The 15,721-nt window shown below is 40.1% G+C and overlaps 1 protein-coding gene across 1 annotated transcript in view; it reads left to right on the top strand.

Moving 5' to 3' along the window:
* The window catches only part of DTNB (dystrobrevin beta), a 2,387,431-nt gene that overhangs the window by 2,214,762 nt on the left and 156,948 nt on the right, over nucleotides 1-15,721 (top strand). The window contains exon 17 of the mRNA XM_044062883.1: nucleotides 8,022-8,042. Within this exon, the coding sequence (XP_043918818.1) occupies nucleotides 8,022-8,042 (21 nt within the window). The remainder of the gene's footprint in view (nucleotides 1-8,021; nucleotides 8,043-15,721) is intronic.

Raw genomic sequence — 15,721 nt, 5'->3', positions numbered from 1 at the left:
TACCTCTTCTGTATTAAGGGGGCTACCACCTATGTGGTAATTCGTGGGTGTTTTGTTTTTTCCAAACGGGATGACTATGCATTTTTTGGCATTTAGCTTGAGGCCATGACTTTGACACCAGGTGTCTGTCTCTGTAAGGCCCTTTTGGAGGATGTCCGTGTCACCCGGAGAGTCAATTATGGCTCCCGATTTGCAGTCATTGGTGAACTTGGTTAGCCATAGTTCTCCTGTGTTTGCCTGTACTTCTGAGAAGTATATGCTGAACAGTAGGGGTCCCAGGACTGAGCCTTGTGGGACACCACTTGTGACTGGTTTAGAGTTGGACCTGGAGCCTGCTATTCTTACCATGTGAGTTCTGTCTGTAAGCCAGTTGGCAACCCATCTCATAACATAGGGGTTTATGTTCAGGCTGGTGAGTATTTCTGTAATACCTGAGTGGGGAAAGGTGTCGAAAGCCTTGGCGAGGTCAGGGTAGGCTGTGTGAACCACCTTTCCCTCATCTATGGCCTTGCTGACTGTCTCAAAGAAGGTTTAGTAGGCATGATCTGCCCTTAACAAAGCCGAACTGGGTCGGGTCAAGTGTTTGGAGGTTCCCAATGTCTTTGTTAATGAGTTTCATGATGATGCGATCCATAGCCTTGCAGACCAGGCTAGTCAGGCTTATGAGGCGATAGTTACCAGAGTCATTTGTGGCCCCTCCTTTGTGGAGAGGAATAACCATTGCTGTGCACCATTCTATGGGCACGTAGCCTGTGGAGAGGCTGAGGTTGAACAGCGTGTTTAGGTGGGGGGTTAGTTTGTTCTGTAGTTCGTGCAAGACGCAGCCTGGGACACCATCTGGTCCCATTGACTCTGTGTTTTTGGCTTTTGAAAGGGCTGTTTTCACCTGTGCGTCTGTGATATTTGGGACACTACACTTTTCCGGTATTGTTCTGGGCCCTTTTGGAGGTGAGAGGGGGGTGAAGTTTGCACTAAATCTATCTGCCAGGATGTTGGCAATATCAGTAGGTTCAGTATATTTTGTACTATTTTGCACTAGTTCAGTGCATATCTATGAGTTGCCACTTAGATTCTTAACATAGCTAAAGAAGGCTTTGTGTTGAATTCTTGGCTATTTTACTTTCAAAGTTAGCCTTTGATGATTTCATGAGGCCTTAGCTTCTTACTGATACTGATCAGGGATGTCTTTCCTTCTTGGGATTTGTTTTTTTTTCTGAATTAGTTTCCTCCTTCTGTTGTATAGCCTGTTTATTACAGGGGTCCACCAAACTGGTTTCCTTCTTGGTTTTGCTAGGCATGGCACGATCCATGCATCCTTGTAGGTGCTCATAGAGTGCATTTGTAAAGGTTTCTGCATCTTGAGCAGCGTTATCCTTTAGCGTGGGGGCTGTGAAACTTAACACCTCTGTCTTACGTAAGGTGAAGTTTGCTTTAGAAAAGTTTTTTACTGTGGTTTCTTTAGTTGGGGGTGGGGGTGGGGTGTGGACATCCAGAGTGATTAGTTTATGGTCTGATCTAACCAGTGATGGGTTGACCTCCGGTGTGGAACACCTGTCGCCCATGTTGGTGATGACCAGGTCCAGTATGTTTTCACCTCTGGTAGGGGAGTTTACCAGCTGATTCTGGGCACTTGAGTTGATCAATTCCATGAAGCGCTGGGCCTGGGAATTTGTACTCAAGTAGTTTCCCAGTGAATGGTAGGGTAATTGAAATCACCCAATATCAGGGTGTTTGGTAGGACCTTCATGTTTTCCAGTGTCTTCAGAAAGGTGGAGTGGTGGTCCTGGGTCATGGAGGGTGATCTGTAGCAGGCCACAATTTGCATTGCAGATTTGCCCGATGTTAGTTGCACATAGATGATCTCAGAGGTATCATGCTGTGCCACTAACCTGGAGGTGTGGGTATCCTTGATGAATATGGATACATCCCCTACTTTTGTGTTTCGGTCCGTGTTCTGTGGTCAAAACGTGTGGTATGAGTTGTAGCCCGGTAGTGCTGGGGTGCTCTCTGGAGCCTTGAACCAGGTTTCAGTTACTGCACAGATGTCAACGTTCTCCATACTGAGGAGTGCTTTGAGCGCGTGCATTTTGAGATTTAAACTCCTGGCATTGAGTAGCATAACCCTCAGTTTTTTGTTAATTGTGCTGTTTACAGAGGTGGGTTTGACTTTTGAGTCTTGCCTAAAAAAGGCACTATGGGGGCAGCATGAGCCTTGGCCAGTATTCAAAAGTCTAGGGGTAACAGGTGCAAGCCGTCTGTTGTGAAGCAAAGCGGCTTGTTGAGCATGTCGTCCCAGGCTGACAGACACTGGATCCCCTTTGAATGACGCCAGAAGCTTAGCCAGTTGTTGAAATTGATCATTTTTTCTTTATACTGAGGTATCATTTTTGGTGAGGGCAGGATTGCTACTCAGGGTCAGGGTCATACCAGCCTGGGCTACATGATCACAGAGCTCTTCCATGTCTCATTTCATGTAGTCCAGGGGAGGTACGTCTCAGGTCATTCACACCAACATGAACAATGACAGAGTCATATTTGTACTTGTTCTGGAGTGAACAGGCAGCTAACAGTAACCTTCTGCTTATCCAGCCTAGTGAGTGGGACGTCAGTGTGCCTGACTATAGAGTTACCTATTACTAGTGTGTTAGGTATGTTATTTCACCTTAAGGGCTGTGATTGTGCGGCACACTGATTTTGTGTTTTATGTGTTGTCTGGTCGGTGACAGGAAGTGCAGGTTGTTTGGGTGTCTACTTTGGAGGATTCTGATGCTTTTGCAGGTTTTTATTTAGAGCCTCCGAGTATGTTTGTTTGTGTCTTTCGGCTTTTCCCGGTTAGGGGTCGCCACAGTGGAACTCCGGTCCGCTAATGATTGGTAGTGGATTTTTACGTAAAGGGTTACCAACCCTGACGCACAACCTTCAATGAAGGCATGCCCCATTCACGTATGCCAACACACAGAAGATGCTCTAGCTGAGAATTGAACGGGACAACGTCTTGCTATGAGGTGACAATGCTACCGCAGCACCACCACCGCAGCAGAACCTCCGAGTATGATTTTGTGTATTTATGTGTATTTTTTGCCAGTGCTGTTTTAGTAGTTCTGTGTGCGGCTGGAGTTGTGGTGCAAGTGTTAATCTCCTCTTGACTGTCTGTTCCATTCTTAGGTGGAGACAGCTTAGCTTCCAGTTTGGCTGTATAATTGCATCTCTCGCATATGTTAGTGCTTTATGGTAGGAGGAGAGGGCTGTCTGTGTATATGAGGCAGTTGTAACATTGCCTCAGGATACCCATATTCACCAGCTGGACTGAAGAGTGCACCTGAAGTTGCCCTTTGGTCATGCCCGAATAGTAGGGTGAGCTGCTTAGTCACTTGTTTGGTGAGGGGTGAATAAAGAGCCTTGCCTTGCTGGGCAATCAGTGTCAGGGTATATTAGTGCTTGTTATTAGGTCTGAGTAACTGCTGGGCTGTAAGATGCTTTTTGAGTCCTTAGGTTGCGAGTTAGACTAGTTTCAAGGGAAAAAATGAAGAGGAGACTTAGTGGAGCCGGGAATAATTTAACAGTAGCTAACCAGCACTGCCCGCTGCGCAAAACCATGCAAACGCAGTTTTTATAGTAGGGAAATGAAAGAGAGAGAAATTAGCCCAAAATGGCCAATAAACTACTAATTTCTGGGCTGGAACCACTCCTCCAGGGGCAGATAGGTTGCTCAAAGCTCCCCTCTCTCACAGGTGAACAGAGAAACTTCCTTCTATCCAAGTAAGGTATGGGCAACTCATAAACTGGTATCACAGCCCTGAATTCAGCACTAGCCTGAAAACTGGACTATACTAGCTTAGAAAGGTGGGAAACAAGGAATTTTTTTTTGTTTTGTTTTTTTTTTTTGAAAAGTTAAGGCAAAAACAGTAAAAAGTACACTTAAAACAGCTTTAAACGACTACAAATGATCAGAAAAGGCTATCGCACTTTAGTGTGTAGCCTACAACAGTTAAATTATTTGAACAAAAAACAACTTTTTAAAAGTGCAGGCAGTTAAATAAGTACAATATGTGAAAAAAAACAAGCTTTTAAATCACAATAAATGCTGGAAAATCTGCGTTTAGGCGGAAAATAGTTAAGTACAGCACAAAAGTACAGAAAACTGATACTTAATCACTCCAATGTCTCTCTTCTAAGCTAGAAGGCTTGTATCAGTTTAAGGCTTTCTATTGCTACTAGGTTAGTTACTGGAAAGATGGGAAACAAGCGCAGATGTGGTCTTTTAAACCAGAAAGTTAAAAGAGACGGACAAACTGTCCAAATGGCCATTAGCTACAATTTCTAGGCCAGGAACCACTCCTCTTGTGGTAGCTAGGCTACCTAATGCTTACCACTCCCTCTGATAATCTAGAAGGCTTCCCTCCAACACAGAAAGGCTTGTGGGACTCAGAAGCTTACAAAGAGTCCTGGATACAGCAAATCTGTACCTGGACTAGACTAGTTACAGGAAAGTTGGGGAACAAGTACAAATGTAGGCTTTTAAGCCAGCAAGTTGAAAGATATAGAAAACTGCCAAAATGGCCAAATAAACTACAATTTCTGGGCCAAAACTCACTCTTGCTGTGGAGGACAGGCTACCTAGTGCTTACCACTCCCACTGATAAGCTAGAAGGCTTCCCTCTAACCCAGAAAGGCTTGGGGGACTCAGAAGCTTACTAACAATCCTGGATACAGCAACTCTGTGACCGGACTAGGCTAGTTATAGGAAAGGCGGGAAACAGGCACAAGTGCGGCTTTCAATTCAGAAAGTTGAATGAGATGGAAAAAACTACTGAAACAGCCAATAGCTACAATTTCTGGGCCAGGGACCACTCCTCTTGTGGTAGATAGGCTACCTGATGCTTACCACTCCCACTGATAAGCTAGAAGGCTTCCCTCCAACACAGAAAGGCTTGGGGGGCTCAGAAGCTTACAGAGAGTCCTGAATACAGCAAATCTGTACCTGGACTAGACTAGTTACAGGAAAGGCGGGGAACAAGTGCAAACATAGGCTTTTAAATCAGAAGGTTGAAAGAGATGGAAAAACTGCCCAAACGGCCAATGAACTACAATTTCAGGGCCAAAACCCACTCTTCCCATGGTAGATAGGCTTCCTAGTGCTTACCACTCCCACTGATAAGCTAGAAGGCTTCCCTCCAACACAGAAAGGCTTGGGGAGGGGCTCAGAAGCTTACCAACAGTCCTGGATACAGCAAGTCTGTATCTGGACTTGACTTGTTACAGGAAAGGCAGGAAACAAGCTTAGAATTTTTTTTTGTTACAGAAAAGCAGCTAAAACAGCAGTAAATACAATTCAAATTGTAGTGCAGGCCAGCACATCCGAGTGTGTAGCAACACTGCGGCAAATACAGTTCAAATAAATGTAATTAAATTAACAAATGACTAAAAAAACAAGTGTAGTAGGCAGGAAATTAGAAGGCTACTAACAAGCAGTAATACGTGCAGAGTAAGAGTGACTGAACAGATAACAGCACGCAGAAGAGCAACTAAGACAGTTACAGTGAGAGCAGCTGAATAAAATATATATATGTTTTTTTTTTTGAGGGAGGGAACAGAGCAGGATTAAAAGGCTAAAGGGGTTGTCCTTCCCAAATGCCCTCTTTGTACACAGTAGGAGTGCCTGAAATCAGAATATGATCTCACTGCACTCAGTTGAGTGAGCAAATGAGATGGGCCTAGAAGGAGTATCCAAATATAAATCTACAAGAGGGGCGGGCAATTTCAAAGCCACCAACATTAACACCAAAATAAGAACAGGGAAGGTGGGTGGGGAACTAACTGTAGAGAAACAGCCACAACTTCAGTTGAGTTAATATTCAGTGAAAAACACAAATAAATTAAATACAGTACTGAATGCAAAAGAGCAGATAAAAGTGTACTTAAATTCACTTATACGTCCAGCTGATTTCAGGTAGATGTTAGTCGGCCAAAGCTCTGATATTAAGCAGAGATAACTCAAAATGTACCACTTATATAAAGCAAGACAGAGTGTCAGTGATGAGGTGAAACTACCCCCCACTGCTATCAATGACTACACAGAAATTCTAAAAAGTACTCTGTAGACAGACAGCCACAACTTCAGTTGAGTTAATATTCAGTGAAAAACACAAATTAATAAATTAAATACAGTACTATATGCAAAAGAGCAGATAAAAGTGTACTTAAATTCACTTATACGTCCAGCTGATTTCAGGTAGATGTTAGCTGGACAAAGTTCTGATATTTTCTTGAATCTCTTGAATCTCAGAAATGTTCCTCGTGATAAACTTCTTGGTTCACCTGCACAGAGACTTCTGTTAAGACAAACCAGAACCACATTACCAATTAGTAGTTCATTATTGGTTCCATGTGTCAAGAACAACAGTTCAGTGAAAGTCAGTCTATTAAAGAAGCGCTTATCCCAGAAGTCCTATTATGATAAGACCAGCAAACCACTCAACCATTACGAGAAGGCGAAATAGTGAGGATGCAAACGTCGAAAGGTTTTGATCAGATTGGTGTCATGAAAAGTGTATGGCCAGAGCTGAGATCATACATTGTGGAATCACAAGAGCAGAATGGGAAACATTTGATCCCGGTGTCCAAGCTTGTATTGCGGTATCATACCTGCAAGAAAGACTCCATATCTCAGAGTGAGTTATCTAGCATTCCAGTTCCAGAGGATGTTCCAGTAAGTATCCATGTTCCTGAGAAGAATCCCAAAACTCCTGAAACAAGTTGCTCACCATTGACTGTCCCTGTTGCTAAACCCAATTCTAGATGCTCTATCCCTAGATCAGGTCACATTTGCAGACCATGTTCCAGATACACGGCAACTTGGACATAAGGACATGAATGTTGTTTATTTTTATTGTCTGCACCATTGCATATGTCTTTTCACATGTCATTGCATTGTGGGTGATTTATTTAAGAGGGAGGATGTAGATCAATATGTGTGTACACCTTTAAGGAGCTTTCTAGGGGCTTGCACAAGTGTATAAATACTGAGGACTTGCGAACCTGACTGCCATTTTGTAGCAAGCTGTTGAGATGTAAGCATGATATGTCTGTGTAGTCTGTCAATTAATTAGTTTGTTTATATTTTGTACTGCTGCTCTCCATTCTGATGTGTTTCTGTGTAATAAAGCATGTAAACGAATTACCCTGCCTGTTCATCTGTAATGGGGAAACAAAATGAGTGACACAGACCATCCCGGTAATCAATTACAAATGAACTAAATAAATAGGTATTCTGTCCATCAGACATTAATCCTGCTATTGTCAAAGAAAAAACAAAAAAACAAACAAAAAAAACTTAACAGTCATACCAGATATATTATAGATTTTGGTTTACCACACTACTTTTCCAAATAAGTAGATTTGTCATTCATACTGAGTCTTGCCGAGGAAGATGATAGGAGTCTACCATATTACTAGTCTTGTGCAGTACCCAAGAACATGTACTGTTATAACCATAATTGCAGGAGTATTGCATTGTTAGTAGGTCTACAGTTTACTCAGTTATGATCCTGTCAGAGGGTCATGCTTATGCATTGATTGTGAAGGATATACATGCCATGATATGGAACCTGAAAGTTATAGATTAACAGTTTATGCTCTCACTGTAATTGTTGATGTAAATCTGTGCCGTGTAAACCATTCGTAAAACTATGGTTAATGGTAAGTAATCTCTTTTGCCAGCAGGCTGTTAGCTCCTTCCAATCCACCATAGGACCAGAAAGGAAGAAAATGAAAGGATGAGATACTGTTTGTGTCAGAATGCATTTTATCTTCTTTTGGTAAATGTTGTAGACAGCTAGGTAACTCGGTGCAGACTGTGTTTTTCATATACAGTGGAAAATATATGCGTATCCCTGTTTTTATACTTGCTTTTCAGCTTTATACCTGTACTGTAGTACACTTTACCCCTTTATTTATCATGGTATGGTAACTACTTTTCCTCTTTTCTCCCTTGTTTCTGCTTATCTTTGTCCTGTATGTAGGAGGAGGAGCAAAAGCAGGCAGTAAGTCTGACATTTTGTTGTGTGTGGCACTTTTGACCTCTATAAGTACAGTTTTCAAAAGTAATGCAGAAGTGTGGTTATACTGAATGTGTTATAAATCTGAATTTCTTCACATATAATCCATTTTCTTCTTGCTGGTTAAACTGTACTTTTCATGTTTCAGAAATGTGTGTTTATGTTTAAAAGGGAAATGTACATTTTCTTAAACATGGCAGGAACTAATCTTCCAAATATTCCAGAATTGTTTTGTTGATTGCTTGATCCTGGGATTGCTGCTTACCATTTTAGCCAATATATTTTCACTCTGGCGGCTGTGGTGTTTCTTATTGGGCACATACTGCTGCAATGATATGTGTCTGCAGCAGTTTAGAGCTTTTTGTTTTGTGATTTGTTACTTAATCTATTACCATGCAGATATATGATCACTTACTGTCTATAAGAGTAGAAATCATATGCAATTTTAGGGATAAAACAGTGTGATAACATTACTCTGCAAGATACAGTGACTATAACTTTAACTAACCGTAACTGTAACTTTAAGTAACTGAGCATGTGGCTTGTAGCATTTTGGTGCCAGAAGTAAAGAATCGAGTGGGGTTTGTCTCTTAATGAAATATTTGGGTTAAATTCCAATACACTGTAGTATTATGGTGAAGGTAGCACTGCCAAAAAGGATGTCATTCAAATGATTCTTAAAAATGATTTATTTTTTACTTGCCATAGTTATTCAGGTGTATATTAAAGTGATTTGGTGATGGCATGCACCAATGATGAGAGTTTCCTTCTCTGGATAAAATGTATATATTGTCCTTTTGATTCACTGATGATGTAATGCCAGTATGCACACGCATGCACACACACACACACATTTGTACATTATGTATATACATTTGTATTGCCGTAGCCAGGTTTGGGCAAAAAAAGGGTAGCTGCCCCAGGGGCAAGCTCTCAGCAGGTATGATTGTCAGCTCAGCTCAGATTGAGCATTCATTTGTATAGCCAAGCCTGATATTGCAAATGCCAAAATGAACATGTCTAGATGTTAATAATTGCACCAAGAAACGAGTAGATGCTTATTGTTACAGTTATGCAGTTCCATTTTATTGGTTCTAGTTTTATGGGAGGACCTTATTTTTATTTATTTGCTTGTTTATTTATTTTTGTCTCTTCATTCTAGGTTAGAGAGGAGTATCAGGGTGTCAATTTAGTTAGTTATATATAGAAACACACAGACACACGTGTGTGGTGTGTGTATGTATATATATATATATATATATATATATATATATATATATATATATATATGTGTGTGTGTGTGTGTGTATATATGTATGTATTATATATATATAAAATCATATCCCAGTCTCTAATGAAAACCAAGTTTAATGCAGCATGGGCCATTCTAATGGCTTTCTGTCCCTTGTGGTGATACATGTAAGCCATTTGTTTTATTTTGACATTTTCTAGTAAAATATTTTGGATAGCAAATTGTGATGCTAAGTTATAAACTGTTCTTATAGGTTATAGTTTTGAGTCCAAAGATAATAGAACAGCCATGTGATGAATTTGCCAGGGAAAAAAGCCAGGGAATTGTTATGGCTAGGCTTGTATAGGCCCTAAGGCCGATAGCCTAGTACCAACCTATGAATTTCTAGGTGTCATTTCTCAATTCCTAGAAATAATTTAATTTTTAAGCAGTTGTAATTCTTGCATTATAAAAGTACAGTATTTTTAATTTTATATATTTATTTCCCTGTGAAAAAAGTGTATGTTTGTTGTGAACTGCATCTGAAAACATTTTCCGCAAGGGTACCATGAAGTTATAATGAGGTAACAAGCAGGAAAACAAACTACAGGGCTGTGCCTTCAATATGCTCTTGAAATATAAAAGAAAATTAAGTTCCAGTTTCATTCAGCCACAGACTGTCCCAACAGAATATACTCTTTTTCATGTGGTACAGCTGTTTGACTGGGAAGAAGTCACATAGGTTGTCCACAGATAAAATCTGTGAGCATTATTGTCCCATGCACAGATCTCCTACACACCCACAAACAAATTCACTCTGCCCCTACATATCAGTCACTATTTAATTGTGATCAGGTGATAGCAGTGGTCAGTTACTTTCCTGCTCATAACCGCAATATTCAAGAATATCCATTTTGTGATGGCACATACTGCTGATGTTTGACTGTGATCAGAGTAGGAGAAAAATTGACCACAGTAATGTACTTCAGTTTTGTTGCTTTTGGGCACATGAATTGCTGATTCATGATGAGCCATAGTGATGATTGCTTAACAGTGATTGTGATTAGGTGAATGTAATGATCCTTGCCTTCAGCAGAGTCTGCCTCCTGCCACTCAAAGTGCCACTTTCTATCTACGTATATATTATGTGAATGAAATAAAGACCGCCGTGATGTATTTCAGCTTGTTGTTGGCTGACATATCCATTGCATCTCTCAAGTCATATCAACAGTTGTTTAATTCACGTAATATGAATGTGATACCTTGCTTTCAGGTGCAGCTCATCTCCTCGGATATGTAGCAATAACTTTCTGTCTGTGTACATAGCCAGAGTGTTTGATGGAATCAAAATAAAGCCTTTGGGATGTTTAAGCTGCCACTGCTGCTGTGCATGAAATGAGGTTTAGAAACTGCAAAGATATCATCAGTTTTAGGATAGAGAGCACACAATGTGTGAACCAAGGGCAGCTGGTTGTAGTCAGGAAAAAATGGAATCTGTTGGGAGTCAATGAGCTAAAACAGACTGTCATCAGATATTTTGAATGTGGTGAACATATTGTATACTGTGCTATAAATCAAAGAAAAAGCTTGCAAGAGCAGTAATGGTCTGTGGTGCAGTCAGTTCATTCATTGGCTTAATATATATTTGTTTGCACTGTACACAAATAAGTATGAATGTCATTCAGATATATATGCCAATAACCAAGACAGAGGAGAATGAGCAAGTTCTGCCAGCAAGTACCAAGCTAAAACTGACAGAATGCACAAATAAAATATACTGATAGTCTTCTGTAACTGGTACACACTGACTGAGTCTTTCGGCTTTTCCCAGTTAGGGGTCGCCACAGCGGAACTCCGGTCCGCTAATGATTGGCAGTAGATTTTTACGTGCCGAGTTGCCAGCCCTGACGCACAACCTTCAACAAAGGCAACACCCATTCACGCATGTCTCCACACAGAAGACGCTCTAGCTGAGAATCGAACAGGACAACGTCTTACTGTGAGGTGACAACGCTACCGCAGCACCACCACCGCAGCTCTGTGGCTGGGAAAATGAAGGCCAAATTGTTGGAAAATGTGGCCTTGACAGTATAAATGAAATGGAAGCTTATATGATAGAATTTTGTACAACAACAACCTGTGCATTTTAAACTTCTGTTTTCAGTAGCATATTGACTGTGCACTTCACTCAGAGGATTATTTTTGTGTGTTAGAAATTAAAAAGCTCAAAAACATCTATTAAAATAAAGGGCCAGATTCAGTAAAGCCTACACTATTCTGAGTGAACAGACAACACAGACATAATGCACACCTTCTTCCTCCTAATTTTAGTTTTCCTACGGATATTCTTGCAGCTTTAAATATTGATAGGGATTCATAAAGGTTACCACAAAGTGTAGACTACATGTGCACTTACTGTAATCTTTCTGAGTGACTGGAAAGCACAAAAAATGTGATAAGATTTTTTTTATTGAATTTTATTGAATACATATTGTGTACACTTAGTGTAGGCTTTATTGACTATGGCCAAAAACCTGAGGCTAACTCTTTTATGAATCACTAGCTACTCGCATACAAAATCAAACTAAAATTGAAAAGGAGTAAGCCAGGTACTTAGCAAGGTATAGTCCTGAAAACATACCAGCAGACTTCATGGTCTTTCTCTGTGAAATTGATTTACTGCATTAGGTACAAATGGGAGAGTAAGGCAATCTATGGTAAGACAGCAACAGAATTGTATTTTAAGAAAGTGACGTGTCTCTGCAAAGTATGAAAAAGAAATCAAACTCAAAATGGTTGACTGATGAGTCCTTGAATATTGTTCAGAACTATAGAATAGCTAAAGCCAGTGGAGGCGTGGCCAGTTCTGAAACTTCACTAAAATTTCCAGTACATTGCAAGATGATGCACAGGGAAGTAACATGATGCACAAAAAGTAATACATTCAGAAAATATTAGAGGAAGAACACAGTAAGCTTGCCTAAATCTACAAGAGCTAAAGAGAAAATTCCAGCGTTGTACAGAACTGTTAAATGATACTCAAAGATGTGTGTTGAATGATGCTAAGATTAGAAAGTGCTGGCAAGACTATACTGTTCCATTGTACAGCAGAGATCAAGCAAATGAATAACCATTCAACCTGTATATTATGATTGGGACTCGATGATGATGAAAGACAAACGAAGTAACATTAAAAGCTTTACCAAAGAGCAAACCACCAGATGTTAATGGCATTCCCTTTGAAGTGTTTCAGCACTCACACTTACAAGGCTCTGAGAGGCAATTTAGAAACAGCACCATGATCCAGTGACTAGAAAAAAATCATGTTTATATTAGACTTGAAGAAAGGGGACAACTGTGGAAATGATCACACGGTTGCTCTGAGCTACCACACCAACAAAGTTCTTCTCAAGGTTATTCAGTGGAGATTGTATCCATACTTGGAAAGCATATTGTTGGATGTACAAGCAGGTTTTAAGAAATAGCAAGTAAAGAGACATTATCACTGATGTGAGATGGATCCTTGAAAAGTCATAATAATATTGAAAAGTTAGCTACATGTGCTTCATTGATTGTAGCAAGGCATTTGGCAGCACAAATCAGGGAAAAACGTTGGGCCACACTAAGGCAGGGATATTCCAGAACTCTAAGAGTTCTCATACAAAGTCTTTACCACCAGACAAGAAGCAACAATTCACAGAACAGGGAAAAACAGAATGTCTTAGAATTGATAAATCACTAGTCTGGAACAGTCTCCCCATCCACATTCATCCCTGTCCATATTCAAGCGCAACTTGAAACTGTGAATGGGAAACAGAAAATTTTCCCCAGGACTATCCTCATACTACTAGCGGACAGAGGCAGCTCCTAAATGCTTTATCTCCTATATTGGTCCCCTAAAATTATCAGTGGCATGATCCCAGTTATTCTTATTAGAGGGAACATATATTTATCAGCCACTGGATGGGTAAGGACAGTTCCTAACCAAATGGGATAGGTTAATTTAAGCACAAAAAGCAAAAATGGCTAGGCTTAAAATGACCCACAAGGGCAGCTAGCCTAGTACTTACCTATAAATCTAGAAAATGTAACAGTGAAGAAACAAGACGGGAAGAAAATTGATGCATTTAAGTTATGACATTTGTGAAGAACTCTGTATACATAAACTGCCCAAAAAGCAAGTCAGTAGTGGTGTCAAAAGCTAACTATTCCCTGCAAGCTCAAATGACAGGAGTTTGATATGCATACTGAAGGCATCCTTTCTACCCTACATCTCTCTAGGAGATCTATAGCTAATTACTAGGTTTGCAATCCAGGGGAATGTTGAGGAGCATAAAGTCCCAGTTATCTCCAGGCACTAGGGTTGCCACCTTTTCAAATGGCCAAAGTGGGACATTTTTGGGACAAACATCAGATTTTATAGGCCGACACATACCCACAGTCAGTACAAAGGATAGAACTTAAGTTGCTTATTCTGTTTCTTATAACATTTAGGTATTTTTGATACAGAATGACTGTTTTATGCAACTATTGCATAAAATATAGGAAATAATTTTGTCCTAAAATCTCAGGACATTTGCCATTTTTTTAATTTTTTGTCAGGACACAGCTGCCCAAAGAGGGACTGTCCCTCGCAAAGTGGGACAGGTGGTAACCCTACCAGGCACTGTCTGGTTAAGTGACTTATTCAAGGTCACACAGTAGGCAAACAAGGGCTGAGAGAACAAACCCTGTACCACAAGGACTATAGCTCAGTCTTGACCCTCTGCACCAGTTATATGCAGAGTCAGTATTGGTGGTAATTTTTAATGGTGTTAAGTAGCTGTCACTTGCTTTCACACAGTGGGTCCTCTTACCACCCACTGCAACAGTAACTCACATTGTGACAACAATCAGATCTTGTGTTCTGCCAGGAGCGGCATTCCTGCTCATTATTAACCTCACCAATTGCAGCTGTAAGTGGAAAAGGAAAGGAAACTAAATGGATTATTGCTGTGGGCAGTTAGTGCTGTTAACACTACACAGAATGTATGTGACCTCCTGCCAGTATTATTTTTGTTTCTTATACTTTAAAGTGAAGACGATGTCTGCACATCTACTCCCTATGGTGGTCATTAGTGACATGACTACAAAATGGTGGCTAAGCACTGACATGAATTGCTCTTTGCAGCCAGTGTTAGGGATTACCTCAGGCAATAATAGGCTATGTTTTACCTGGACAAGACATACTACTGTTTGAGAAGTGAAATTATGTGCTAATGAATAATATGGCATTTCACTTACAGTTTAGATTTTCATTCATTTGCAGAGCAATATTTCATTAGTACATTGTTTGATAATTAAAAAATATCCCTAAGGTATTCTGATGAGGAGAAGAGGAGAATGTGTTTCATTCTGAAACTGTAGCTTTTATTATTTGAAAATAGAAAATAACCAGAAAGCTTTTTTTTGGGAGGGGGTGGCCTTCACAGCTCTGGCCATAATCCTTCGCGCATGAGAATGTAGCATCTGACATAAAAGTGGTTAATTCTCTTTTTTTTAGTTCCTGTAATATCAGTTCTTAATCTTTGATAAGCACTTGCAATCAACAAATGTCATTTGTCATCATATATTTTTTCTGTTACGTTTTTATTCTACTCTTTTGTAGTTCCTGTTTGTGTTTGTGGGTAGTAGTTAATGTAAACGTCCTTTCAGTGATTGTATGTTTGTGCATAAATTCTCTAATCTTCACATCTTTTTTTCTCAGAAAACTTATAATCTTTGTCTTTATTTTGATCACGTGCTTATTTTCTCTCTCTCTTTTTTTTTTGAATGAACTCAGCTTTATTTTGAGTTGTGTGTATTGTGTCCGTTTTGTGTGACACATCTGAATTTGTTAATCAGGGTAGGGCACTAATCACAGATGACCGATTTCAGTTTCACTCTGGGGCAGATGAGAAGCAGCATGATGAGAGGGTACGATGTCATTTAAGTACCTACATTTACATACATACATACTAGTGTTTCAAGTACTGGCATTAATGCCCTTCTAGCTTGCCAATATACCCAAACACTTGTTCCCATAATAATTGTCCAGGCTGTTCTTAAAAATATCTAAACTAGTATTTGCTTTAATGTAATTTGGTAGTATGTTCCAAGCATCAGCTACTCTGTCAGAGAACCAATTAGTACACTTCTCATTCCAATAGAATCTTCTACATTCATATCTGGTATGGATTAGTGGTAAATCACTTTGGCTATGGTGTGCAGGGTCCTAGGTTTGAGCCTTGCATAGGCTATTTATCAGGGGCACAGGAAATTAACTTTCTTGGGTTGGCGTAAGCCAGGGAACTTTGTTGGCTAGGCTTACTTAGGCCCTTGGGCCGATAGCCTAGTACCTACCTATGAACATAGGTTATCTGATGATTCTCTAGTACTTTTTGATAACCCCAAA

The sequence above is a fragment of the Protopterus annectens genome, chromosome 2.part1 (genome assembly GCF_019279795.1).
Source record: "Protopterus annectens isolate FY-2018-M chromosome 2.part1, PAN1.0, whole genome shotgun sequence".
NCBI lineage: Eukaryota > Metazoa > Chordata > Ceratodontiformes > Protopteridae > Protopterus > Protopterus annectens.
Note: the sequence above shows the minus strand (reverse complement) of the source record. Positions and strands in the feature narration are given on the sequence as shown.